Below are 27,739 nucleotides of genomic sequence, written 5' to 3' on the forward strand. Positions count from 1 at the left end.
TCCCCATCAGAATGTAGTGTCCTTGACGTTAGGGATTGTGTCGTTCTTTGGAACTCCAGCACCCAGCATAGTGCTTGGGATGTAAGAGGGGCTTAATATGTGGTGGAATGATTGAATTGTTGGAGAGTCACTGTGGTATGCTGAATAGAGCAAAGAACTTGGAGTCAGGAGACCCTAGTTCAAATCCCACTTCAGACACTTACTAGCTCCGTGTGATCACGGACAAGTCACTTTAACCTCTCAGAGACTCAGTCTTCTCATCTGTAAAATGGACATAACACTTGGAGGTAGGGGTCTGTTGAGGTTTTGTTCTGTGGAAGGTCTCTGGTAAGCTTTCAGCCACCGCTCAGTGACTGTGACTTTCTGTTATTATTTTTTCCTACTCAGGGCATGCTCGCTACCCTTGTGTCTGAGTTTCCCTCCTCCAGCTTGATCCTGAGCGTCTCCTGGGACAACTCAGGCCAGGATAAGAGCAGGCGCTGAATGGCCGGAAGGGGGTCTCTCAGAGCCAGGCCCTCAAGGACGGAAAACTTTCCCCCTTTTCCTCTGATCTAATTGTCTAGCCATCTCTCGACAGGAAAGCAATAATCAAAATAAATAAAATGGCTTCCTGGGTTTCCTGGAGTGCTTCTAACAGTCCTGCTCCACAGCATTAGGGGACAAAAGGAAGGATCAATTTATAATACCAGCCCACAGAGGCCACAGGGGGTAGAGCTGGCCTGGGAGTCCAGAAGAAAGACTTGGGTCAGATCCTACCTCTGATGTGTACTGACTGTGCGGCTCTGGGCAGGGCGCTTCACCTATGCCTGCCTCAGTTTCCTCATCAGTAAAATGGGGATTTTGAGGCTCGGATGAGACAAGATTTGTAAAGTGCTGTGCAAACCTTAAAGTGCTATGTTAATGTGAGCTGTCACTAGCGTTGTTGTTATTATTTCTGTAGCCTCTTGGAAAGTTTACGAAGTGCTTTCTGTTCTCATAGATTATCTCACTGGGACTTCTCCATATGCCTGTGATTTAGGCAGTGCAAGTGTTGAGATCCCCGCTTAACAAATGAGCATGTATGCTCCCCCCTGCCCCCGCACCTCCTCTCCTCCACCCCCAGCTGGCCCACTGGCTCATCTCCGGGTGCATCATTCCATCTTCTGCTTCTGTCCTGAATGCCTGGAATGCTCATTGTCCTCATCATCACTCCCTGGGACCCTTTGTGGTGGTGTTGTCCAATCATGCCCAAGTCTTCATGACTCCACTGGGGGTTTTCTTGGCAGAGATACTGGAGTGGTTTGCCGTTTCCTTCTCCAGCTCATTTTACAGATGAGGAAATTGAGGCAAACAGGGTTAAATGACTTGTCCAGGGTCACACTGGTAGTAAGTGTCTGAGGCTGGATTTGAACTCGGGTATTCCTGACCCTAGGCCTAGCTGCCACCTCCTTAAAGAAGACTTTCCTGGTTTCCCCAATGGTTAGGACTCCCCCTCCCAGCAAAAAATGATCACTGTGCATTTATTTTGCATGTATTCTGTATGTAGTTATCTGCTATCCTTTGTCCCTGAAATAAAACATAAGCTCCTTGAGGGCAGATACTGCCTCACTGTTGCCTTTGTATTCCCAGTGCCTGGCACATAGTAGGTGCTTAATAAATGCTTGTCAAATGATTAGCAAAGTTTATAGTTTAAGAAGTTTATTTCCCAACATGGACAGAAGTAACTGCAGAATTTTCTAAACTTTCCCCAAACCCAAGAAAAGCTGATTGTTGACCTCTGGTAGGGAGAGACAACAAGTGGCACAAATTCAAGTTAGGAAAAATCTGTCCATGTGAGTTCATTAGAAGAAGATCTGGACATCATAGTGGATACAGAACTTACCATAACACTGCCACATAGCTCTGCAGCTACAGCTACAGGCATGCGCAGAACACAGAATTAAGAAGCCTATTCTATTAGGCATGGACTAGACCCAGCATGGCATGATCTGTCTGCTTCTGAACTACTCAGGTAAGGATGGATAGGCAGAAAGCCGTGAAGGAGAAAGAAGAGTTAGGAGGGTTTAAGAGACGGGGATGATGCAACCTGGGGAACAGAGAGTAGGAGCAGCCTTCAGGTGTAAAAGGAAGTCATACCAAAAATGGCTTTTCAGGACTGAGAATGTAAAGATGAGAGATGTGAGTTAGTTTAAAAGAGAATCTCTTGACTGAAATTTTGGGACCATCAGCATGGAAAGCTAAGGAAGAGTATGTAGTCTCTTCAGAAACACATTTTTCCTCCTTTCTTTCCTTTTTTTTTTAATCAATCGGGGTTAAACTGACTTGCCCAGGGTCACACAGCTAGTGTCTAAAGTCAAATTTGAATTCGGGTCTTCCTGACTCCAAGACCTCTACTCTGTGGACTATGGCACCACCCAGCTGCCTCCTGAAACACCTTCAGTGAGATCAGTTCTCACCTATCTGTTTTGCTGTCTGTAATTCTGAATGAAATGACCTTGAAGTTTATTATTTAGAGCAGGTAGGAATCTTAGGGACCCACTAGTTCATTCAGCTTATTTCATAAACTGAGACCCAGAGAAGGGACGCGATTTGCCCAATGTCACACAGTTTATAAATACCGGAGCCGGAATTTGAAACCAGCATCTCTATCTCTTTCTGCTATATCACACTGGTTCAAGGCCCTTTTCCTCTCAAGGATTCTGTGACCACCTATTTCAGATGTCTAAAATGCCCCTTATTGAGTCCAAAAGTGTTTTTTGTTGTTTGTCTTTGTTTTTTATTTGGTTAGGCAATGGAGTTAAGTGACTTGCCCAGGGTCACACAGCTAGTAAGTGTTATGTGTCTGAGGCCAGATTTGAACTCAGAGCCTCCTGAATCCAGAGCCAGTGCTCTGTCCACCATGCCATAGATAGTGGATATCTGCCCCAGTGGGTTTTTTTTTTTTTAATGTTGATTAAAGAACACATGGGGCAGCTAGTGGGCGCCAGAGTGCACAGAGTGCCAGGCCTGAAGTCAGGAAGACTCATCTTCCTGAGTTCAAATCCAGTCTCAGACACTTCCTAGCTGTGTGACCCTGGGCAAGCCACTTCACCCTGTTTGCCTCAGTTTCCTCATCTGTAAAATGATCTAGAGAAGGAAATGCAAACTACTCCAATATCTTCTCCAAATGGGGTCACATAAGAGTCAGACACAATTTGAAAATGACTGAACAACAACAAAGAACACATGAGAAATGCATGTCCTGTCTGGAGCAGTTTACTCTGGGAAGGAGGTATAGAATGAAGAAAGGACCAAAATGGCGTCACCACGTTAGAGTCAAGTTAAGAAAGGATGACTAAAGTCAAATGAGCCAAGCACAGATTCGTGGATTGAGAACTTTCAGGGATCCCAGAGGTCATCTTGTCCAGTCTCCTCATTTTATCGGTGAGGAAAGTCGAGGTCACCCAGCTAAGTAGATGGCGGCCGGAGGTGGGGTTTGAACCCACCAGGTTCTCTGACTCTTTCCACATCGCCATGTTTCCTCTAGACTGGAGTTATTTACCTCCCTTGTTTTGCATTCACAGACGTGCCTTCCACGATGGAAGTTTTGTGTGAGTGACACAGACAACAACCTGGGCTTTGCCCTGGGCGCCATGTTTGTGAAAGCCACCTTTGCCGAGGACAGCAAGAACATAGTAAGTCCCGCGCCTGGGGATGACTCCTCATCATCACCCATGCAGAGTGCCTCCCTCATGGGCTTGAGGCCTCTTACTCATCCAGTCTACCCTCATTCCTCTTCTCTCCAAGCTTTTTACGCCAGTCTTGTCCCTTCTGCACATCCACCAAAATGCTCTTTTCCTGAACCTCAAATCAATTCTGTTGTTTTTCTCTGGAGTCCTTGGCCTTGCGTTCCTGCCTCCATCTTTAGCTTTTCCATTGGTACTGCCAGATTTTACAAACTGAGCACTAGTCAGGGCCAGTCACTGGGTGCTCCACGGATAGCAGTCACTCATCTTAAGCCCCAAATGTGTCTCCTGGGCCTTTCATAGAGTAGAAAATGTCAGAACTAGAAGAGGGCTTAAAACAGAAAAGTGCAGACCTGGGAGGGACCTTGGGACATAGAAATTCAGAGCTGGGAAGTACCTTAGGACACAGATGTCAGAAATGGAGGAAGCCTGAGAACATGAAATGTTAGAGAATTTAGATCAGGTGGAATTATAACTTCTTTTTCTGTCCTTATGTCCCTAGCACCTAGTACAGAGCAAGGCAAATTATAGGCACTTGATAAATACGTATTGGATTGAATTGAATTGAATTCTATTAAGTTCTGAATTGAAGCCAATTTAGAGCAGAGGAGGGGATTTGAGATCATAGATTGCCAGGGATGGGAGGGACCTTAGAACGTACAGTCATCAGAGATAGGAAGGATTTCAGAATATGGAGTGAGATCTGGAAGGGGCCTGAGAACAGAAAGTGTTAGAGCTGAAAGGAACCTTAGAGATCATCTGTTCCAGAGGGTCTTTAATGTTCTTGTGTCCTGGACCCTTTGGCACTCAGGCTGCTGTAGCCTACAGACCCTTTCTCAGTAATGCTTTAAAAGATGTCACATAGGATTCCTTTGTCACGTAGGATGACAAAGGAAACCAATTACATTGAAATAGTTATCAAAATACTTTTTAAAAGCAAGTTAACATGGGGCAACTAGGTGGCACAGTGGATAGAGCACCAGCCCTGGAGTCAGGAGGACCTGAGTTCAAATGTGACCTCAGACTCTTACTAGCTGTGTGACCCTGGGCCAGTCACTTAACCCCATTGCCTAGCCAAAAAAAAAAAAAAAAGCAAGTTCACAGACCCTGGGTTAAGAGCTCCTGATATAATCAAAGTATATGGCTTCCTCATTTTACAAAGGAGGAAACTGAGTCTCAAGGAGTGACTTGCCCAAGGTCATAGCTTTTTGGAGGCAGAGCCTCTTTGCAAAGGTTGAGACTATGCCCAGAGGTTAACCTTCCTGCTTGTAGAAATTCTTTCCTCCCGTTATGGCAGCTGTGCAGGCCTCCACTAATACCTGTCTGTATTCCCCAGGCCAGTGAAATGATCTTGGAGATCAAGAAAGCATTTGAAGAAAGCCTGAGCACCCTGCAGTGGATGGACGAGGATACACGGAAATCAGCCAAGGAGAAGGTGATTCATGCCTCAAAAGCCACATCTAACCTGTAGTCATCTATGTGGTGAAGTGGATTAAGCACTGAATCTGGGGTCATGAAGGCGAGAGTTCAGATCCTGCCTCAGACGCTCACCCTGTGTGATTCTGGACAAGTCACCTAAATTTTGTTTGCCTCAGTTTCCTCATCTATAAAATGGGAAAAACAATAGCACCTAATTCCCAGGGTTGTTGTGAGGATAAAATGATATAACATTTGTAAAGCACTTTTGTGTATCTTAAAGCCCTATATAAATGCTAGGAGGAGGAGGAAGAGGAGGAATACTTGTAGTAGTAGGAGTAGTACTTGTAGTAGTAGGAGTAGTAGTACCACCCCTGCTCCTACTACTACTACAGCCAGAAGGGATCTTTGTTGTTGTTCATTTGTGTTCATTTGTGTCTGACTCTTCATGATCCCATTTGGGGTTTTCTTGGCGGAGATGCTGGAGCGGTTTGTCATTTCCTTCTCCAGTCCATTTTATAGTTGAGGAAACTGAGGCAAACAGGGTGAAGTGACCTGCCCAGGGTTACATAGCTAGGAAGTGTCTGAGGCTGGATTTGAGCTCAGGAAGATGACCTTAGGCTATTAAATTCAAACCCTTCATTTTATAGCTGAGGAAACTGAGGCCTAAGAAGCAAAGTGACTCACAGGTTCACACAGATAGTAAGTGGCAGAGTCAGGATTTGAACCCAGGTCCTCTATCCCCAAATCCATGGTTTTTCCCACCATCTGCCAGTGATTGTAGTTGCTTTTCCAGTACTGGAGATCAGTTCTGCTGGGCTAGTCAGTCTCTGTCCACGCTCCCTGTGATGTGGCCAAGAGTGGGGGAAGGGTATAGTCTGTGAAGAGTATAAAGTAGCATTTTCTCTGGACAAAGCTAATTGGTCTGTTTAGCAGCCACCTAATCCTTGACCTTGTCCTCATTCTCACCACAGTCTTAGCCACTGATGGAACCCAATGAGCACTCAGTAAACTGACTCATGTTTTCAGAGAACCTGGGTCTGTTTCCTCTACTAGGCCTTGAGACTGTTTATCTCATCTTAGACCCCCTGAAGGCAGAAGCTCTTAGAAACCTTCCCTTCCCCTCTTTTTAAAAATTATTATAAACTTGACAAATACAAACATTTCCCTATAGAAAAACAGAAAAAGAAGATTGTATATGAAATTCTAAAGTCTATTAGAGAGATTCAGCTTTTTTAAAAATACATATTAAATTAAACATGGTTTAAAAGGTGGCTCTGTTTGTGAGCCCTTCTGAACTCCTTTCTGTTTTCTTCTGTGTATTTTTTATGTTTTTATTATTATTATTATTATTATTATTATTATTATTTTGACTAGACAGTGGGGTTAAGTGACTTGCCTAAAGTCACACAGCTAGTAAGTGTTATGTGTCTGAGGCTGGATTTGAAGTCAGGCCCTCCTGACTCTAGGGCCAGAGCTCTGTCCTTTGCACCACCTAGCTGCCCCTTCCTTTTCATATTTCTTGTGTCACACTAATTTTCCATTACATTTGCATACAGTAATTTGTTTGGCTCTTCAGTGCCAAGGCTACAATTTGAACCCAGTTTCTCTGATCCCAGTCCCATTGTTCCATAGACTAAAATAGCAGTTTTCAAATGTTTTGGTCTCAAGACCCCTTCACATTCTTAAAAATTATTGAGGACTGTCCCACAAGGAGCTTTTGTTTATGTGGGCTATATTTATCATTAGTTACCATATTAGAAATTAGAGTGTCTTAGAATCATTATGGAAATAGTTTTGACTTCACAGAGCCCTTAACGAGTTTTCTGGACCATATTTTGAGAACAACTGCCCTCCGCCAAGGTGTCTCTTGCCGAGCACCATCAGCGCTGAACATGTCCCATTGTTTGCCTCCCAAACCAGGCAGATGCAATCTACAATATGATTGGCTACCCCAACTTCATCATGGATCCCAAGGAGTTGGACAAGGTCTTCAATGATGTGAGTTGGCTTCATTATTCTTCACTGTGTTGGAAACTTTCTTTTGCACTGTAGAATTCCTTTTGGGGCCAGCTCTCCCAGGGCAGACTTAGGAGGTAGAGTCAGGATTGTACCCAAAGGCTGTACATTCAGTAGCTATTCAAATTTGGGGCCATACAATTCAACATTCATTTATTAAGAACCTACTGTGTGTAGAATATTATGCCAGGCACTAGAGAGACAATTTATAGAAGTCATTGTCCCTGCCTTCATGGAGCTCACATTACACTAACGAAGCAGCTCTAATATACAGCATTACATGTGTGCACCAGAGAGCTGCAAACCTCACAGAGCACAATGGTCTGTGAGGTCCAAGGTAGAAGATCATTACCAATGGGGTCTCAGAGGAGGCTTCCTGGGGGAGGTGACATTTGAGTTGTGCTCTAAAGAATGAGGAGGACCTTGATAATTGAAGGGGCGCTGGGGTTGGGTTGAGGCATAGCCATTTCTAGATGAATCAACCTGCTTTGGTATTTGAGGACTGAGCAGGCCCAAGGGCATTCAGAGAGTTGGCGGCCTCTTACTAGAAGTCTCCACGTGGAGTCTGGATGACTTGGTGGGGATATTACAGAGGGAGTTTCTGTTCAGGGACCCAATGGTTGAGATGACCTCTGAGACTCCTGATTCAGCATCTCAATTCTTACCTCTCCTAATCCACTTGAATGTCTCCCTAGAACCATTAGCTTCCTTTAGAGAAGTTGAGCAGGTCAAATGAATTCCCATGACTTTACTGTAAGCGATCAGAATTCCTTGAAGGTTTGGGGTGTTGGAAGAAGCAGGGACTCAGCCCCCAAAGGGCATTATTGGCATGGCAAGAATCTGGCTCCAAAGATGCCCAGGATAGAACATTCTTTATTCCAGTGCCCTTTGGTTCCCAGAAACATCTCCCATTCCAGCCTCTCAGAACTTGAAATTGGGACTTGAACTTGAAATTTTAAAGGGACAGAGTTAATTAGGTCCAACTTCGAAACCACAGTGTCCTTTGAATTTGAGGAACCAGGGGCTATCTGAGACAGCTTCTATGTTGATCACGAACCATAGTCAGAACATCTGATAAATCTCTCCTTTTAACTGAACCTTAAACTGAAATATTTCCCTAGAAGAAATATTTGTATTTCACCTACCCCTGAAAATCTGTGATGACTTACAGTAATCTATTATTGGTTTGATTTTGTGATCATGCTTCCTAAAAACATTGTGCTGTTTTAAATTTAAGTCAAATGCCAAATGCCTTACCCGACACCCGCCTTTATTGTGTTGTGCGTGATTTCTCCTTACTCTTCCTGTCTCGTAACCCGATCAGAAACAGAAAATGAGCTTTGTTTGGCATGATTTGTTCTTAGAGAACCTAAGCTTATTCCTAGTGCTCATCTCATTCTTTTCTAAGTGTTCTCAAACTATTTAATTCATTATAATTCATTCTGTCATTTGAGCATAATTTGGAAACCTTTTCCTTTAGAATATTTCAAGATAACCTGGGATGTGGCATATAAGACCTGGGAATGCCTGCCTTAAGCCATCTCCAATTCCTGATATGTCCTCCTTCTTTATCTCTGCTTCCTGGCTTCCTTTAAGGCTCAGCTCGAATCCCATCCTCCGCAAGTGACCCTTCCTGGTCTCTGGCACTATTAGCATGTCTCCCTTATCTATTTGTTGATTTTTTTTCTCTATTTATTTACTTATCTATCTATCTATCTATCTATCTATCTATCTATCTATCTATCTATCTGTCAATCTATATATACGTTCCATTCTCTAAAAATCTTGTACATGTTGCCTCTCCCATAAGAATTTGAGCTCCTTGAGGGCAGTGGCTATTTTTGCCTTTCTTTGTATCCCCAGCTCTTCACATGTGCCTGGCACATGCTTGGTTGACTGACTGAAAAGAAGTGTGCCCAGTGAAATGGGAGACCGTGCTCTAAGTTGCTGAGTGTGTCCCAGAAATCTTCTCTTTCTTTTCCAGTACAATGCCGTACCAGATCTTTACTTTGAGAACGCCATGCGGTTTTTCAACTTCTCATCCAGAGTCACCGCAGACCAGCTCAGAAAAGCTCCCAACAGGGATCAGTAAGTTCTTTGGACCCCCTCCATCCTCCTTGTGGGCTCATAGGGGAGGCATAGGAGCTGTGACCATAAGACCCCATTAGGAAAGGAGAGTGCTTGAAGCATAATCGTGTCTCTGCCACTCAGCTCCTATGCAACTTTGGGCAAATCTCTTAACCTACCAGGACTCAGTTTTCCCATCTTTAAAATGAAAGGGTTGAGCTAGATGACTTCCAAGGTCTCTCCAGCTCTAAAGCCTATAATCTTGTGAAATCCAAGTGTTTTCTCTCTACTCTGTTTTCCATCTGAGGACATGTTGTATTACCCAGTAGAATATAACCTTACTGAGGACAGATAGTTTTGTTTTTGCCTTTGTATCTCCAGTCCTTAGTATAGAGTCAATGCTTGATAAATGCTCATTGAACATGAATGCATCTGATAAGCACCACATGGATATCACAGGTAGTATGTGAAGCCATAAGATATAAGGGAATGAACACTGAACCTGGAGTCAGAAAACCAGGGTGTGACCCCAGCTTTACCACTGTGAAAGCTGTGTGACCCTAGGCAAATCATCTGCCCAAGCCTCAGTTTCCTTATCTGTAAAATAGAAAGAGGCAAGGTAGTATAGGGAGAAGAGCACTAGATCTGGAGGTCAAAGGCCTGAGTTCAAATTCTGGCTCTGAAACTTACTGCCTGTGTCACCTTGGACAAGTAAATTTTCCTGTAAAATAAGGAATATAGCCTGGTGATTTCTAAGAGTCATTACAGCTGTAAATCCTGTGATCCCACACAAAAGGGGCTAATTGTATTCACTCTTATTTACATTGCAAGATTAGTGTCCAAAAAAGTAGTGTTGAATAATAAACAATGACAGTAGCATTTACTTAGTACTTTAAGGTTTATTATGCACTTTACACAGATCAATCAATAAACATTTATTAAGTGCGTACTATGTGTCAGGTTCTGTGCTATGCACTGGGGATGCAAAAAAAAAGGCTTCCTGCCCTCAAAGAGTTTACAATCTAATGGGGGAGACCAAAAAAACAGATAAATCCCAAATATATACAAACAAGCCCTATACAGGATAAGTGGCAAATAATTAACAAAGGAAGGACACTAGAATTAAGAGGGGGTGGGAAGGGCTTCCTGCAGAAGTGAGGATTTTATTGGACCTCAAAGGAAGCCAAGGAGGTCAGTAGTTAGAGCTGAGAGAGAGAACATTCCACGGTTGGGGGACAGATAAAGAAAATGACCAGGAGAGAGAGATGGAGGGTGTCATTTGTGGACCAGACAGAAGGCCAGTGTCACGGAATCAAAGAGTGTATTGTGAGAAGTAAGGTGTAAGAAGACTGGAAAGGTGGGAGGGGACTAGGTTAGGAAGGGCTTTGAATGCCCCACAGAGCATTTTGCATTTGATCCTGTAGGTGATAGGGAGCCACTGGATTTTATTGAGTTGGGGGTGGGGATTTGACAAGAACGGAGCTTTTGGAAAATTCACTTTAGTGGCCAAATGGAGGATAGATTGGAGTAGGAAGAAACTTGAGGCAAGCAGCCCCACCAACAGATTACTGGGAAGGTGGGAAGGTGATGAGGGTTTCTGCATCAGGGTGGGGGCAGTGTCAAAGGAGAGAAGGAGACATAGAAGAGATATTGCAAAGGTGAGATTGACAGGTCTTAATAACACATTGAATATAGGAGGTAAGAGTTTAGGGAGAAATCTAGGATGACATTTAGGTTGTGAGCCTGAGGGACTGGGAAGATGGTGGTGCCTGCTGCAGTAATAGGGAAGGTAGGAGGAGGGGAGGGTTTAGGGGAAAGATAATGGGAAGTGAGTGGTGGAGACCCAAACCATGCATCAGAACAGTGGAGTGATCCTTGGCTTCCCCCCCACCAATGACCTCTGCCACTTTAATTCTTGTGTTTCCTGCAGGTGGAGCATGACTCCTCCCACCGTGAACGCCTACTACTCGCCCACCAAGAATGAGATCGTGTTTCCAGCTGGAATCCTGCAGGCTCCATTCTACACCCGCACATCCCCCAAGTATGAGGCCTCCGGACCGTACTGTTGCCTATTTTCAGCTTCTTCCGTCCCCTCCTTCCCTTCAGTCAATCGGTCAGAAAGCCCTTCTTTAACTTGGGCACTGGGCTAAACTAAATAATGCAGATACAAAGGGGAAAAAAAGCAAAAACATGTCCTGCCCACAAGCTTACATTCTGATGAGAGTGGGAATGAATAGAGATAAAATGTATCTAAATAGGGACCATAAAGTTACTTACAGCAGAGAAACAAGGTAATGTTAGTGGGGTGGGTGCCAGCAGTTTGGGGGACCACATAACAACTCTTTCCTTGCTCTGCAGGTCACTGAATTTTGGTGGAATCGGGGTTGTTGTGGGTCATGAGCTGACTCATGCCTTTGATGATCAAGGTGAGTTAGTCCCAGGAGCCTTCTACTGCCTGAATTCCCTAATCTTCCTTGCCTATCTTTGCTCTGAAGTTTCCAAGACCCAGCATTCTTGGCCTTGGATGCAAAGAAGGGATGAGGTTTTGCTTTCAAGAGAGCCCTAATTCCCAGGGATCAATCTTGATGTCGTAGTTTGCTGTTACCCAGACATAAAGGGCCCAGAATCAAAGACACCTTAACCAAGCCTTGAAGATAAGCCCCCGAACTTCCCAGCCCGCCATTTACTTTCACCAGCCTGCGTGAAGTGGCACACGCAGAGTAAAACACATGGTGCTGCTGATACAATACAAAGAAATCAGGAAAACTGGGTTCGAATCCTGCCTCTAGTACTAATTATGTGACCCTGAGACATGTGGCATTCCCTCTCTGGGAATCAGTTCCCTCATCTGTAAAGTGAGCTCACTAGTGATAATCGCACACAAGCGTAGGGGGGCTTGCCTATACTGTCTGCTACTGAAGAGGCTGAGGCTGGCGGATCTCTTGAGTTCGGGAGTTCTGAGCTTACAGCCAATCAGCAGTCCTCACTAAGCCCAGGACCAATATGGCGACCCCCAGGGAGCAAGAGCCACCATATCACCTAGAGAGGGCTGAGGTCGCAGCATTCATGCTGATCAGCAGTGGGATCGAGCCAGTAATTGGCCCCTGCTCCTCTAGCTTGGGTGACAGAAGGATACACAATCTTAAAATAAAGATCAAAATTAGTATTCTTGTTAAATTGATAATAATCTATATTCGATTGATGTAGTAATTGATTTTAATAATTCTAATACATTCATTATAATAAATAATTATGTTATAAATTATAATTTATGAAATTCCATGAGGGATTGCATCCATTATAAATTATAATAAACATAATAAAATATTACATAAAATTAACCATGATAATAATTACACTGCTTCAACAAATATTTATTAAGCGCCTTTTATGTGCAGCCCCTCGGTAGGCCCTGAGAGAGTTCCGATAAGGCACAGCTGCACAATTGTAGACTCTCCAAGTCAGAAGGGCCCTCAGAGGACGTCTGATCCAACCCATACCTGAACATGAATCCTTTCTAGAAGATGCTTTGCTCTTGCTTATGACTGAGGGGAAACCAGAGGCCTCCAGAGGCAGCCTCGCCTGCTTTTAGAAAGCTTCAGTTGCTTACCTCAGGCCTCAATCTGCCTCTCTGCAATTCCCACCCACTGTTCCTGGTTCAGTGCTCTGGAGCCAAGCTGAGTCTCATCTTTCTTCCATTTCGCAGCCCTTCACATAGCCCTTGAAGCCAGCTATCATGTTCCTACTAAATCTTCTATTCTCCAGGCCACACATAACCAGTTCCTTCATTTGTCCACATGCCTCATTCCTTCAATTTACTCAAGGCCCAATATCATCTTAGTTATTCTCTTCTGGACCTTCTCCAACCTACCAGCATCATTTGCAGATTATGACACTCAGAACTGGCTGGAGTACTCCAGATGTGATCTGACCAGGGCGGAGTACAGGGGGATTATCACCTCCATGGTGCTAAGCACTCTGCCTCTCAAAGTAGCCCGAGATCACATTAGCCTTCTTAGCTCCTGTATTCCACAGCTGACTCCAATTCAAAGTAGGCTTGCAGATCTTCCCCCTCCCATTTTCATTTTTATCATGAACCTGACAAACGTTAGTATTTCTGTATTTGTATTTAAGGTGTGAAAGTTTAAAACTGGCACTGACTTTTGGCACCCTGCGTACAAAGAAGATGGGAAATCAGAATTGTATATCAAAATCCAAACTTCTGTTATATACAGAGGGTTGTTTTAAAGCATGTGTTAAATTTAGCACACTAGTAACAAAACTGTTCCTCAGTCACACCTCCCCCATCTTGTATTTATGAAGTTGATTTTTTGAACCTAAATATAAGACTTGACGTTTATCCATATTAAGTTCCCTCTATTTAGGCCTCTCTTTTAACCTGTCACAAAATCATTTTGAATCCTGACCCCCCCATCCCACAGCTATCTCTCCCAGCTTTGTGTTGTCTATAGATTGCATAAGCCTGCCATCTTTCCCTCTATCCAGATCATGGATAAAAACCTTAAACAGCTATGACAGGACCAAACACAAATTCCTAAGTCATTCCGCTGGAGGTCTCTTCCCAAGTTGGCACTGAAGCATTAACTCTATGGTTCTGAACCAGACAAACCTACCAAGCTGCCTTATTGTCTAGCAAATCGAACTTTCCAACTGGTCCACACAGTCAGCCTGAGAAACTTTGCCGAAGGCTTCACTAAAATCTGGCTGAACTAGACTGACAGCATTCCCTGGATCCGCCAGTCTAATAACCCTGTCAGAAAAGGAAATAAAGTTAGTCTGGCATGACCTGTTCTTTATGAAGCCATGCTGGGTCTTTGTAGCTACATCTTCTCTTTTCAGGTGTGTACTGGCCATCCCAGAATTTTGCTAGGAATCAAAGTCATGCTCACTGGTCTACAGTTTTCAAACACTCCCCTCCTCCCTTTTTGAAAATTCAAATATCTGCCGTTTTCCAGTTCTCTGGTACTTTCTCTTCTTCTCCACAGTCTTTCAGCAGTGGCTAACGGTGGTTAAACCATCACATCTGCAAAAGTTCTTTCTTTTTTTGAAGAATGTTTTCATTTTTTTCTCAATTACATGTAAAAATAATTTCTAACATTCTTTTTAAAGTAATTTTTGAATTCCAAATTCCCTCTGTCCCTCCCCTGCCCTCCTTGAGAAGGCAAGCACTTTATACAGATTATATGTGTGCAGTCATGCAAAACATATTTCCATATTAGCCATGTTGCAAAAGAGACCATAGACCAAAAACAGAGAAAAAAACAAGAAAAAGAAAGTTTAAAAAAGTATACCTCCATCTGCATTCAGACTCCATCAGTTCTTTCTCTGAAAGTAGATAGCATTTTTCATCCTAAGTCCTTCAGAAGTGTCTTATATCAGTGTATTGCTGAGGAGAATAGCTAAGTCACTCTCAGTTGAGCATCATACAATAATGTCTGCACGTACTTACAATGTACCTGAGGATGGAGGCTTCCATTAATTTGCCTGGTCCTATTGAATTGAATTCGTCGAGGGCAGCCAGATGTTATTATCTCCCTACTTATCTTGATTTTCAGTTCTCACACAGCCATTTTTGTTCATCGATTCCCATTCCAAAGCTTTCTGTCCTCTGCAGAGCATCCTCATCCCGTGCACTCCAGAGAGGAAGCTAGGTTGTTCTTTCATCCTGCTATTTTTACTGATCTAGTTTGTTGGTAGCAACAATAACAGAACTGCTGCCATTTATATAGGGCTTCGGGGTTTGAGACGCACTTTATATACATTAGCTTAAAAACATCCCTTTTTATTGTTCGTAACATTCCTTGCTTACTGGGGTGTAAGATGTGTTCAGGGAAGACTAGCCCTCATCCACCTATCAGGTCAACCTGATTCACCCAATTCTCACCTGTAGCTCCAAGAAGCTATATTGTGTGCAGAGGCCATACCTTGGTAAACCGTTTCAGCAGACAGACTAAACCAGGTTGAAAGTAACCAATGGTTCTCAGGCCCTTCTGTGACTTGGGAGGGTGTCTACTCCAAGCCTGAAGACTTTCTCCAGCAGGTTGGGCAGAGGAGAGCAGTTTGTTCCAATGACCATGAAGGCAGCTGAAGCAGGCACTATGGAGCCCTTAGAACTTGGTTAGATATCAAAGATGCCAACGTCATCCACTGTATCCCAAGCCATCACCAGTCATCTCAACTTTTGTCTTGCCACTGGACTTCAATGACTGGAAGAGGGAGTGAGGCCAACAACTTTATGCAATTCTGCCGCACTTAAATCCAGTTTATGCACAAATCGAAAGACATCACCCATATCATTTTGCCATTTTTACCTACCTCAAAGTCCTGTGGTGACAGGCAGGTGACAAGGTAGCAGGTGTGGATACACTGGGAGCTGTAGTCACAAGCCTGCACACAGGCGGCCAAGGCCGTACAGTCATCTTCTCACTGGACTGAAGCAGCAGTGGAATTTGACAGCCTCCTGGGTGTCTGAGCTGCTATTTTGAAGAACTTCACAGCTCAGTTCCTGGCGTGAAGAGGGGGCTAGAAAAGGTGTCCTAAAATTGCTTCACCCAACCCTAGTCTGATTACCATGGCAGGTAGGGATCCCACCTTGAGATCAAAACACAAAAAATGTACAAAAACTTTTGCAAAGATGATTCCACTAACTGTCTATACATGGAATGTGTGCATGCTTATGGACAACATGAAATCCAGTAGACACGAAAGACAAACAGCTCTTGTGAGAGAACTCAGCAGGTATCACATCCAAATAGCAGCCATGAGTGAAACAAGCCTGGTAGATGAAGGCCAGCTTACTCAAGTTGGAGCTAGATACATGTTTTTCTGGAGTGGCTGCAATGAGGAGGAGCACCTTGAAGGTGGCATAAGTTTTACAATCAAAACTAATCTAGTCGACAAGCTTGTATGCCTCCCAAAAGAAGTGAATGACAGACTCATGCCAGTGTGATTGGCACATGCAGGAAAACACCATACCACCATCATCAGTGCATCTGCTCACACCACGAGAAACCCTGATGAAGTCAAAGAAAAATTTTATGAAGACCTGGAGACCTTCATCATCAGTGTGCCAAAAGAGGGCAAGCTTATTATTCTGGGTGACTTTAATTCAAGAGTAGGCACAGACTACCAGACATGGCAGGGAGTGCTTGGGAGGAATGCAGTCAGAAAACAGCAATAGTCACTTACTGTTGAAGACTTGTGCATTTTATGATCTTCTCTTCATCAGTCAAGTTTTCTCAGGGCAGCTAGGTCGTGCAGTGGATAGAACTCCAGCCTTGGAGTCAATAGGACTTGATTTCAAATATAGCCTCAGACACTTGACACTTACTAGCTATGTGACCCTGAGCAAGTCACTTAACCCCATTGCCTAGCCAAAAAGGAAAAAAAAGTGATGGGGAAATTCAGAAGCTGCTAAAAGAACTCCACAGGGCTTATCAGCTGGATAGCCTGTCCATCTCTAAGAAGGCAGTGTTTAACTCCATCAAGAGTAAAGTGCAAATGAAGCTCAGAAATGCCGGATTCTTCGCTCAGTAAGAAGACAGCTGAGATTCAGTTTTATGTTAATGGTAACAATCCAAAGAGCTTCTGTGTCCCCTCTGAAGGCTATTTATGGGCCAAAGACCTATGATTCATCTCAATTACTCGGTGCTGATGGAGCCACATTGATTAGTGATGAGGACATGACCCTCTGTTCCTCAGGAGACATCCCAGCCACCCCAGGGAAACCATAATTCAGTTGACATTTATCAGCCACCTTCTTTGTGCAGAACTTATTAGCAGTATGACCCTTGGAAAACCCTTTAATCTCTCTGTCTCCTTTTCTTCATTTGTAAAATGGGGATAAAACACCCGCATCACAGGATTGTTGTGAGGATCAAATAATATATGTGATAACATGCTTTTCAAACCCTAAGTGCTGCTATATAGGTATTAGCTATTATTTATAATTTTTTTCTTAAAAGGAGACTCAAAGCTTAGATAAGACAAAGCCCTGTCCTTATGGGGCATATAGTCTAGTAGCATTGTCCTATAGTAGTACTGTTGTGTGGTGTCCTAGATGCCATATGGTCAGTTGCTTCAAGCGCACTTAGGTTCTTTTTGGTGACGAGAGGGGAGAGGAAGAGGCAAGGTCCCTGGCCCATGATAGCTTCCTCCTCTCAAGCCTCCTCTCTCTGACCCCAGGTCGGGAATACGACAAAGATGGCAATCTTCGTCCCTGGTGGAAGAATTCCTCGGTGGAGGCGTTCAAGCAGCAAACTGAGTGCATGGTGGAGCAGTACGGCAACTATACAGTCAACGGAGAGGCCGTGAATGGCCGCCACACCCTGGGCGAGAACATCGCCGACAATGGGGGTCTCAAGGCAGCCTATAGGGTAAGAGCTGAGCGGAGGCTTAGCGGTGGTTTGGGTTGGTTTTTTTTCCTCTGACACAAGATGAGACCAGACATATTTTTCTGGGATGGTGTCCCTCACCGAACCAACATTCATTAAATATCTATTATGTCCCAAACACTATACCTGGTATTAAAGTAGGTACAAATTTAAATTGGGGGTAGGAGTTATTTGTTTTTAATTTAGTCATTTTCAGTTAACAAAAATTTATTTTCTTTCCCTCTCCTCCCCACCATTAGAACAAAACCAAAAAAAAAAAGGAAAAAACCTTGTAATAATTCTGCATAGCCAAGCAAAACAAATTCCCACACTGTCCATGTCCCAGAAGTCTATGTCTCATTCTGCATAGTGAGTCCATCACCTCTCTGTCAAGGAGGTGAGTAACATTCTTTATCATTGGTCCTCTAGAATTATGGTTGGTCATTTCATGGAGCAGAGTTCCTATGTCTTTCGCAGTTAATTGTCTTTGCAACATTGTGGTTATTTTATAGTTCTACATATATCTATACTCTATATATAGTATCTATATATCTGCGTATCCTGGTTCTGCTCACTTCGCCTTGCACCAGTTCACCCAAGTCTTCCCAGGTTCTGAAACTGCCCCCTTCATCATTTCTTACAACCCAATAGAATTCCATCACATCCATATACCACGACTCATTTAGCCATTCCCAACTTAATGGGCACTCACTCAGTTTCCGTTTCTTTGCCACCACCAGAAGAGTTGCTATAAATATTTTTGTGGATCCTTTTTCTTCTATTTCTTTGGGACACGGCAGCTTCTACCTTTTTGCAAAGTCTACTGGGAGGGATAAGATATTCACCCAGCAAACATAACTGGGTGCCTTCATTGTGCTAGGGCTAAGAAAAATCGATCATTCAGTCAATTTATTTGGAGGTGGGGGCTTTAACTTAATTTTTTTTTCAATTGACAACAATATATTTTCTTTCCCTCCCACATTCATTCCCTCCCATTGAGGGAGGGAGGGGAGAGAAAAAAACAACCCTTTGGTAATGGCATAATCAACCAAAACAAATTCTCACGTTGGCCATGTCCAAAATTGTATGTTGCTTGCTACATCCTGAGTCCATCAACTCAGGGAGCTTCATCATGGATCCTCTCTAATTGTGATTGGTCATAACTTAATCAGAGTTCTTAAATAGTTCAAATCAATAGGTATTTATTAACTGCCTACTATGGGACAGGCTGGACATTAGGGATGCAAATACAGGTATGGTCCCTGCCCTCACACAGTCTGTTCTTCAGTGGAGGGATAGACAATATACCATTGAGAACAAATGTAATACACAATATTAGGTGATTGATACATTGAAGAGGTACAGAACCATGTTCTAGGTCAGCCTTGCTGAAGAAGTTTATGAGAGACAGCTTTGTGTAGTGATGAGAGCACTGGGCTTGAGGTCAGGGAAACCTGGGTTCAAATCTTGCTTCTGACACCTACTAGCTGTGCAATCATGGGCAACTCTCTCTACCGTTCTGAAAAAGCCAGTCAGCAAGCATTGATTAAGCATCTGCCATATGTCAGACACTATTCCAAGTGCTAAAATTTCTAGGACAAAAATGGAACTGTCCCTGCCTGCCCTCAGGGAGCTTCCATTCTATCAGAAGCAGCACAGTATAGTCTGTACACTGTAGTGGACAGGATATTAGATTTGTTCTTTGTCTCTCATGAAGAGGACCATGACATCAGGGAGGTGATGCTGTGACGTGCAAGTGAATTGGATTTAAGTGAGGCAGGGCTGTGCAAAGTCACCAGCCTCACTTTCTCCTCCGGAGCCATCTGGGTCCAGTGGCCAGATATAGATCAGGGCGACTGGAGATAGCCCCTGGCCACTAGACTTGGAGTCATGAAAGACCTGGATTCCAGTGCCATCTCCAGCACCTGCTCACTGTTACAATCCTGGACAAGTCAGTTAACCTCTCTGCCTCAGGTTCTTCCTCTAGGGGATGGACTCAGTGGCTTTAAGATCTCATCCTGTTCTAAAGCTGTAATCCTACATACAGGTGGATAAGTAGAGGTAGAAGAAATAAGCAAAAATGAAATAAATCAATATCCTTGGTTTCTTCAGCTAAAAAAAGGCCATGATAATAATACCTGCAGTCCTTACCTCACGTGGCTGTTTTGAACATTAAGGGAGATAACACATGTAAAGTGCTTTAAAAGTCTGAAGGAGCTATGTAAAAATCAGCTCTTGTATATTGCCTACAGGAAAGATCAAGGAGGGCGCTTCATAGAGGAGGAGGGATTTGAATTGAGCTTTGAGGAGTGAGTAGGAATCCAGCAGGGCATGTTATGGGCAGGGGATGCACTTCTGGCTCAGGGAACTTGTGGGTAGAATTCCGGAGAATGTTTTTTGGGGGGGGACAGAAGAATCCAGTTTGACTGGAGCACAGTCCAGATTTGGTTTTTGTACTGACTCTGTGATTTCATTATAATCAGAGCCTCCTTCTGCTAATTAAGGTCAGCTCCTTTCCTGCAACTTTATAGGCTTAGAGAGCAGTGAGAGGTCAAGTGATTTGCCCAGGCCAAACAGCCCCTTATGTTCAAGGCAGAACTCGAATCCAGAGCTTCCTGACCCCAAGGCCTGCTTTCTACTTACCATGGCCCTCTGCCTCTCAGTGTACTAAATTGAGAGCAGTAATAGGAGGCAGGCCAGCCGGTGATGCTAAACGCAGTAGGTGCATTTTAATTCTTATAAGGGAAAACCTGATTTGACGGGCTAGAGCACAAAGGAGCAGGGGAAAGGAAAGAAGATTCCACAGTGGAAGTTTCTAGTATGGAAGACTGCAGATACTGAGGGTTCTGGAGGAGGGGCAGGGTGAGCAGCGTGGCCTTAATGAGCTCCAGAAAGACACAAATAAACAGGTGTGACAAACTAGTGCAGGCTGAGCAGTAAGTGTGGCATCCATCGGCCCCCTCTTCTGATAGCTGCCCGCCTCAGTGAGCAGGATTCTCCGTTTTCTCTGAACCCCTTTGAGTTGTCCGAGAAAGGCAGGAAAGTTGAGGAGCAGAAGATGGGGTTCCCAATGAGCACCCCCTTGTCATTCCCCCTCCTGACCAGCTCAGAAGTCACCACTAGAGACCCCCGGGGAGCTAAGAGATTTCCCTGGGTATTTCAGGTGGGTCTAATGAATAACCAGAAGAAGAGGCAGCAAAGGAGTGAAAGAGTAGGGGGAAAAAAGGAGAGAGCAAAGAAAGTGGGAGAAAGAGGAAGGAAAAAAAATCCTTCTAAGCTACGGGTCTAGCAGGGTCTCTCCTCTGCTTAGAATGTTCAGGACCTCCCTGTTGCCTGCAATATCCAATACAATGAAACATGCATTTTTGGATGGATTTCCTTTGATTGATTTCACTCATTTGTAATAAGAGAGAATTGATTTTTATTTATTTATTTTTGGTGAGGCAGTTGGGGTTAAGTGACTTGCCCAGAGTCACACAGCTAGTGAGTGTTGTGTCTGTGGTCAGATTTGAACTCTGGTCCTCCTGAGTCCAGGGCCAGTGCTCTATCCACTGCGCCACCTAGCTGCCCCAATTGTTTTTTTTTTAATTGGAGGAGGGGTGAGTTGTTAAGGCTGGTGGTAATAGTGCCCAAAAAAGAGCAAAAGGCAGAAAAAAAATCATTTAAAGAAGGGGAAGAAAAGGACAGAAGGAGGTTCAGAGGGAAACAGATCAGCAGGACAGCTTTCAAATTAACATGTTGGATTTATATCTTGTTAAAAGGAGACAAGCTAGACAGAAATTTGTGGTTTCACATACAGCCCTCTTTTTCTATTCTTCCTTGTATACAGAGATGTTCATGTTTGTTGGTATTTTTCAAACTCAGAATAACAAAGACTAAATTTTTTTTTAAGTCTAGAGCAGCAATATCAAAACTCAGATAAAAAGAGGGGCCACGGATCCCCGTGCATAATAAATTAGTTTTAAAATGTATTTTTATCTGTGTTTTCTTGTATTTTATTTTGTAAAATATTCCCAATTACTCTTTGATCTGGTTCAAGCTGCACGTGGGCGTGTGGTGGGCCACACTGGAGCCCACCAGAGGTGTTGATACCTCTGGTCTAGAAGTCCTGAATCAAGGTGTGAGTAGAGAGAAGGGAACACGTGTGAGGGATGGTGTGGAACTAACCCTTTAGCTGTAGGGAACGTGAGAGAAAGCGAGGAGGCCAGGGACGTTTTGGGATGTTACCCCTGTGCCCAGCACACAGTAGGCACTTGGTGCACGCGCCTCGTGGGCAGAGGTTATCGTTTTTTGTCTTTGCATACCCAGCCCTTGGCGCGTAGTAGGAGCTTCCTGGATGTTTGATGAATGAATGTGCGAATGAGCTCTCTTCTTCGCAGGCTGAGTGAGGCCCCCCAAAGAATCTGGGCCCAGTCACCTCTGTCAGCCTCTGAGTGCCATGCCTCGGCTCACTGTCCTCCAGGACCACTAAGATTTCTTCTCTGCCCTTCGCAGGCCTATCAGAACTGGGTACGGAAGAATGGGGAGGAGGAGACGCTGCCCACCCTAGGCCTCACCAACAACCAGCTCTTCTTCCTCGGCTTTGCTCAGGTGGGTTCTCTGGTCTGTCTTCTTGAGCAAGTGCCTGCCAAGCACAATCAGGGCAACCCCTGAGATCTGGTGGAGGGAGAGTGAGTAGAGCAGAAGCCATGAGAAACCATGGAAGACATTTACAGAGCTGAACTTGGAGTCAGGAAGGCCCAAGTTCAGATTCTTCCTCAGACACTCACAACCTGTGCCGCCAGAGACAAGTCACTCAACCTCTGTCCACCTCAGTTTACTCATCTATAAAATGGGCATAAAACAGCACCAACCTCCCAGGGTGCCTGTGAGGATCAGACAAGATGATGTTTGCAAACCCCTTTGCAAACCTTAATTAAAGTGCTATTATAGCTCCAGAGCAGACTGCCGGGTAGACCGGACTGCACCCAGAGCCACCGTCACAGTCTGCTTGTGTGACCTCGGGAAAGTCTTTCCACGGCTCTCTGCATCAGCCTCCGCATATGTATAGTTAAGGTTTGCAGAGTGCTTTACAATTATTATCTCCTTGAGCCTCACAACAACCCTGGGAGGTAGGGGCTGTTATTATCCCCATTTTACAGATGAGGGAACTGAGGCAGAGAGAGGGGCTGGATCACATCACTTCCGAGGTCCCTTCCAGCTCTAAAACTGTGAGGATATTGGTGTTCCCAGACCACCGTGCCTGGTGGAGACCTGGGAATGCAGTAGGGAGTCTGAGTGGGTTTTATTCCCCCTGTGGTCCCAAAGAAGAAAGAGGATATAGACAGGTGGGGATGGCAGACCCCATCCTCCCCCCTTGTCCTTCTCCCACACATCAAACACTTCTCCTGGGTTCCCTTCTCCCTGGAAGTCTTTCAAGGGCTAGAAGGACCACCCTGGAAAAAGACAATGTGGCATAATGGATATAGCATTGAAAGAGGAGGTCAAGATCTGGATTCAGATCCTGCTTTAGACACATCTATTAGCTGCATGACAGTAGGCAAGTCATTTAAATTCTGCCAGCCTCAGTTTCTATATCTGTAAAATGAAGATACTAATAGCACCCACCCCACTAGGTTTTTGTAAGGATCAAATGGGATTTTTTTTAAAGTGCTTTGTAAAACCTTAAAGAGCTATATAAATCATTATTATTATTATTATTATTATTATTATTATTATTATTATTATTATTATTGGATCTTAGAGCTAAAAAAGGACTTTACAGGGGCAGCTAGGTGGGGCAGTAGATAGAGCACTGGCCCTGGATTCAGGAGGACCTGAGTTCAAATCCAGCCTCAGAGACATAACACTTACTAGCTGTGTGACCTGGGCAAGTCACTTAACCCCTATTGCCAAAAAAAAAAAAAGACTTTACAAGCCACATTCATTTAATTACCTCCTTTTTTACAGATGAGGAAACTGAGGTCCCAAGAAGTTAAGCAGCTCGCTCAACATTACTTGGTTAATAAAAGGCAGAGCTGGGATTTGAACCCAGGACACATAATTCTAGATGCTCCAATCTTGCTACTATATCATACTACCTCTCCTCTTCTTGAAACTCCAGAGCAGGAAAAGAAGGCATACTGTCCTGACTCTGTCCACATCTCCAATCACCTTGACCTCTCCACCTTGTTCCCTCTAATGCAGGTCTGGTGCTCAGTCCGCACCCCTGAGAGCTCCCACGAAGGCCTCATCACAGATCCCCACAGCCCCTCTCGCTTCCGGGTCATCGGCACTGTCTCCAACTCTAAGGAGTTCTCAGAACACTTCCAGTGCGCCCCTGGCTCCCCTATGAACCCCCATCGGAAGTGTGAAGTCTGGTAGAGGTGAATCCAGGTGGCAGGAGACAGATGGGGAGTTATGGGAAGGACAGGCAGGACAAAGACCCTGGGGGGGAGGGGAGGGCCAGAGGGAGGGAATGGAACAGCTCGCCCCATCTGTCCAGTATCGAGGGCATTGCCCTGGCCCTCCTCCTTGCCCAAGCACCCTCCCTCCCCACCTTCGAAGAGCTCTCCATGGAAAGGGGTCCCAAACCATGGGCTTTTGGTGCCAACCAGAGATTGGATCCACTGTGAAAACCCCTATAATCGCAAATCACTTGTGAGTCAACTCTTAAAAGGGCCATGACAGGTGTTTGTGTGTCTGTCCGGCCTCTTGGAGACAAGGGCAAGGAATTGGCATCCTTGTCAGTCACTTGTCCCACCTGTGCTGGGTGACGGATACACCCACAAACACCACAGTGTTAAGTGCTTTAAAAATCTCTATTTTGGGGAAATTCATTTTGGAACATTGTGGAATACACTGGAAACCTTCAGGGAAAAATGCATTTAAAACACTTTTTTTTTTTAAAGAAAGGATTGGTATATTTATTATGTTTTTTTAAATAACCTGTGGACAAGGGAAGCCCCACAGTGCCAACTCTTTTCCAGCCCCCTCCACTGGCTGCTGAGTTGAGGCAGGGGCTGGTAGTGCTGAGCTGAGACCATGATTCCCCCGGTTCAAGCCTCTGGGGGCCAGAGGGGCATCCTGAGGCTTTCAGAGTAACTGTAAGATTTCCTTTTTGGGTCTCCCCAGGAGTCCCATTAAGTAGAGATGAGGGTAGGAGATCAGGAGGAGAGATTCAAGATGGCAAAATCAGTCTCTGGCACTGTCCCTCCCTCCCTTTCCTTGGCACCTAAATCCTAAAGCCCCTACCCTGTGTTCAGCCAGTGAGAGCCCTCAGCCACTGAGCAAGGGTCCTGCTTTCCCAGGAGGGGATGGGAATAGGGAAAATAATCCCATCCACCTGTGGTCTATTTCTAAAGGGAATTTATAGTAGGAGGAGAGGCTGGGGAGTGGGATTACTTAGGTCCTCTGCATCTTGCCAGCAGAAACCACAAACCTCCCTGCCCCATAAAAAAGGGATGACTGTAGCTTCAGAGCCTGGGCCTCCTAAGGCTTTAGTGCCCTTGTTTTCTTCCTCTTTGTTGTGTGATTGATACATAGCATTGCTGACTCCTGCCCTCAGCCCTTCCAAGCTCCAGGCATTTCAGCATCCATCACTCTGGTCAGGCCCATGCCAAGCCCAGCTAGAGTTGGGTCCCCTGGCTGTGCTGACAGACTGCCTAGGATCCTGTTAGAGAAAGTAGGGGGTCAGAAAACTCCTCTTGGCTGAAACATCCTAGCGTCCATCCTCTTTGCCCTTGGCTGACCCTAAGCTATCCGTGGGGCCCAGATGACCTCTTGGGTGCTATAGGCCTCTGGACTCCTCTTCCCCACGCCACTAAGGCCTCTGGGGTTTGTGGTTCCTGCCTCTAAGGAAGGCTGGAGTGGTTCTCCACCCTCACCCCCTACCCGCCATGACCTTAGTACCATCTCAGCCCAGGCCTTCAGTCCTCTAGTGCCTTATCTAGGGCTCTGCCCTAAGGAGAACCTCTTTTTTCCACAAAGAATTTCCACCAAGTGTCTGACTGGCTTTCAAGGCCAACCCACCCGTGTGTACACACACACACACACACACACACACACACACACACACACACTCTCTCACACAATCACTCTAACACACACACACACACACACCTCTCCCTCTGCGTTTGGACCAATAACCTGAGAGTCCACTGAGACCACACCCCAGGTTAACCAAGAGGCTCAAAGCTAGAACCAGCTAAAGTCTGAGGCCCCAGAAAAGCCCACCAGCCCTGAAGAAAGCACAGAACGGCCTGCACTATCTGCTGGGTTTCCCCATGTGGTCAAACAGTAGCTTCTTCTGCCCTGAGCTGAGGTGGTCAGGAGTTTCAGGGTGAAGGGCAACCTGCCCTGACCCCTCAGGTGGTCAGTCTCCTGGCCGCCCCGCCAAGCTGGGCAAAAATCTGTGGCCCCAGGGGTTGGGACTCTCCAGGGACCTGGTCATTTCTGCAGGACTTTGGGGTCTGCTAGGGAGGAGGAAAGAAGGCAGGAAGGATTTTTAAGGCAGAAGCCCAACCTAGCTGACATAGACCCAGTTCTAATAAAGTCTTCTCCCTTTCTAAAAAACACAAACCCCAGCCAGCCAATGTGACCAACCCAAGGGTTGCACATGTCCATCTGTCTTGGGGTGATCGTATCTGCTGTGTGCCCTTTGGTGACTGCTGCCTCCTTCTCTTCTTGTGCTTACCTTCCCACCCCTTCTTTCCTTCCTTTTCCTGTCTCTCCATGGATTTCCCCCCTTCCCCATTTCCTTCCCCCTTTTCCTCTTTTCTTTCCCTTCTCCTTTCCTTTCCCCTTCCTCCCTCTCCCCTTCTCCCCTCCCCCCATCTCCCTCCTTCTTTCCTCCCCTCCCCTTTCCTCCTTCTCCCCTCCTCCCCTCCCCCTTCTCCCCCCTTTCTCCCCTCATCCATTTGTCTCGGTTCTCAGGAGTTTCAGGGTGAAGGGCAACCTGGTATTCCAGCTGGAAGTGATCGGGGCTGGGTAATCCTTCAGAGGAATGTGGAAGGGCCTGATTGTTTCCACATGTGGTGTGGGGCTGGGGGAGGGGGCAAGGCAAAGAAAGAACTGGAAGGGAAAGACCAGGAGCCTGCGACCACCCCCCCCTTCCCAGCAGCCCCTCAGAGCACGTAGCCAGAGGCCAGGGCTGCTGGGGTGGGAGCCTGTGGGGGGCTCTGGCCGGCTTGTCAGCCTGCTTACCAGGTGTGTGCATGGATGTGGGAACTGGGGGAAGGGGATTTCATTTTTATTTTTATTTTTTGTGCTACTGTAGTTTTCATTGTGGCACTTTTGTTATTGAAATAAAGGACTTCTACCTAAGGGTCACATGTGTCTGTGTCTGAGGGCAGCCAAGAGGTCAGAGGGCATGGGAGTCAGGGGAGGAGGAACAGCAAGAGGCCAGCGTCTGGGGAGGCCTCCGTTTCCACATTGAGAAAATGAGCGCTGGATCAGATGGTCTGTAAGACTCTTTTCAACTCTTGACATTCCAGGTTCTCAGGGCCCTCCCAGCTCTGACAGCCTGTGTCCTCAGGGCCCCCCAGCTCTGACAGCCTGTGTTCTCAGGGCCCCCCCACCTCTGACAGCCTGTGTCCCAAGGGCCCCCCCACCTCTGACAGCCTGTGTCCCAAGGCCCCCCCCAGCTCTGACAGCCTGTGTCCCAAGGGCCCCCCCAGCTCTGACAACCTGTGTCCCAAGGGCCCCCCCAACTCTGACAGCCTGTGTCCCAAGGGCCCTCCCAGCTCTGACATTCCATGCTATGAGGTCTATTCCAGAGCTACTCTTTTGTGATTCAGTGGGACTCTGGATTATGTACCAGCCTGGCCCAGGCCGGCTCTTTTAGGGAAGGTTGCATATGGGCATGCGAAGCAGAAGCTGAGGAATGGGGGGGTGCTGGGAGGTGCCAGGTCCATCTTGGTTACCTGGATATCTGGCCTTCCTCCCTTCCTTTCCCTTCCCCACCCCCTCACCCACAAAATGATGCTGCTTGAGCTCCCCCTGCTGGCTACGTTGCAGTATTTCCCTGCTATCAGCAAAGTGAAATACAATGAGTGATTTCTTCATTCTTGGGGGGTGGATGACCTAGGTGCCCTGGCAGGACCTATCAACTTGGAAAAGCTTTGGGCAGGCCCTGTGATGAATCATGAGTCTGCTGAGGCA

At 45.5% G+C, this 27,739-nt stretch overlaps 1 protein-coding gene across 5 annotated transcripts in view; it reads left to right on the top strand.

Annotated features, from left to right (window-relative positions):
• The window catches only part of ECE1 (endothelin converting enzyme 1), a 185,531-nt gene extending 158,629 nt beyond the window's left edge, over positions 1-26,902 (top strand). For all 5 annotated transcript variants that reach the window (XM_020973112.2, XM_078145617.1, XM_020973113.2 and 2 more), the window contains 9 exons: positions 3,543-3,653; positions 5,041-5,139; positions 7,044-7,121; positions 9,124-9,227; positions 11,137-11,247; positions 11,565-11,632; positions 17,412-17,602; positions 22,094-22,189; positions 23,786-26,902. In XM_020973112.2, the coding sequence (XP_020828771.1) occupies positions 3,543-3,653; positions 5,041-5,139; positions 7,044-7,121; positions 9,124-9,227; positions 11,137-11,247; positions 11,565-11,632; positions 17,412-17,602; positions 22,094-22,189; positions 23,786-23,962 (1,035 nt within the window). In that variant the 3' untranslated portion in view covers positions 23,963-26,902. The remainder of the gene's footprint in view (positions 1-3,542; positions 3,654-5,040; positions 5,140-7,043; positions 7,122-9,123; positions 9,228-11,136; positions 11,248-11,564; positions 11,633-17,411; positions 17,603-22,093; positions 22,190-23,785) is intronic.
• Positions 26,903-27,739: the final 837 nt, after the last annotated feature.

The sequence above is a fragment of the Phascolarctos cinereus genome, unplaced genomic scaffold, assembly GCF_003287225.1.
Source record: "Phascolarctos cinereus isolate Bilbo 61053 unplaced genomic scaffold, phaCin_HiC Scaffold_726;HRSCAF=1367, whole genome shotgun sequence".
Lineage (NCBI taxonomy): Eukaryota > Metazoa > Chordata > Mammalia > Diprotodontia > Phascolarctidae > Phascolarctos > Phascolarctos cinereus.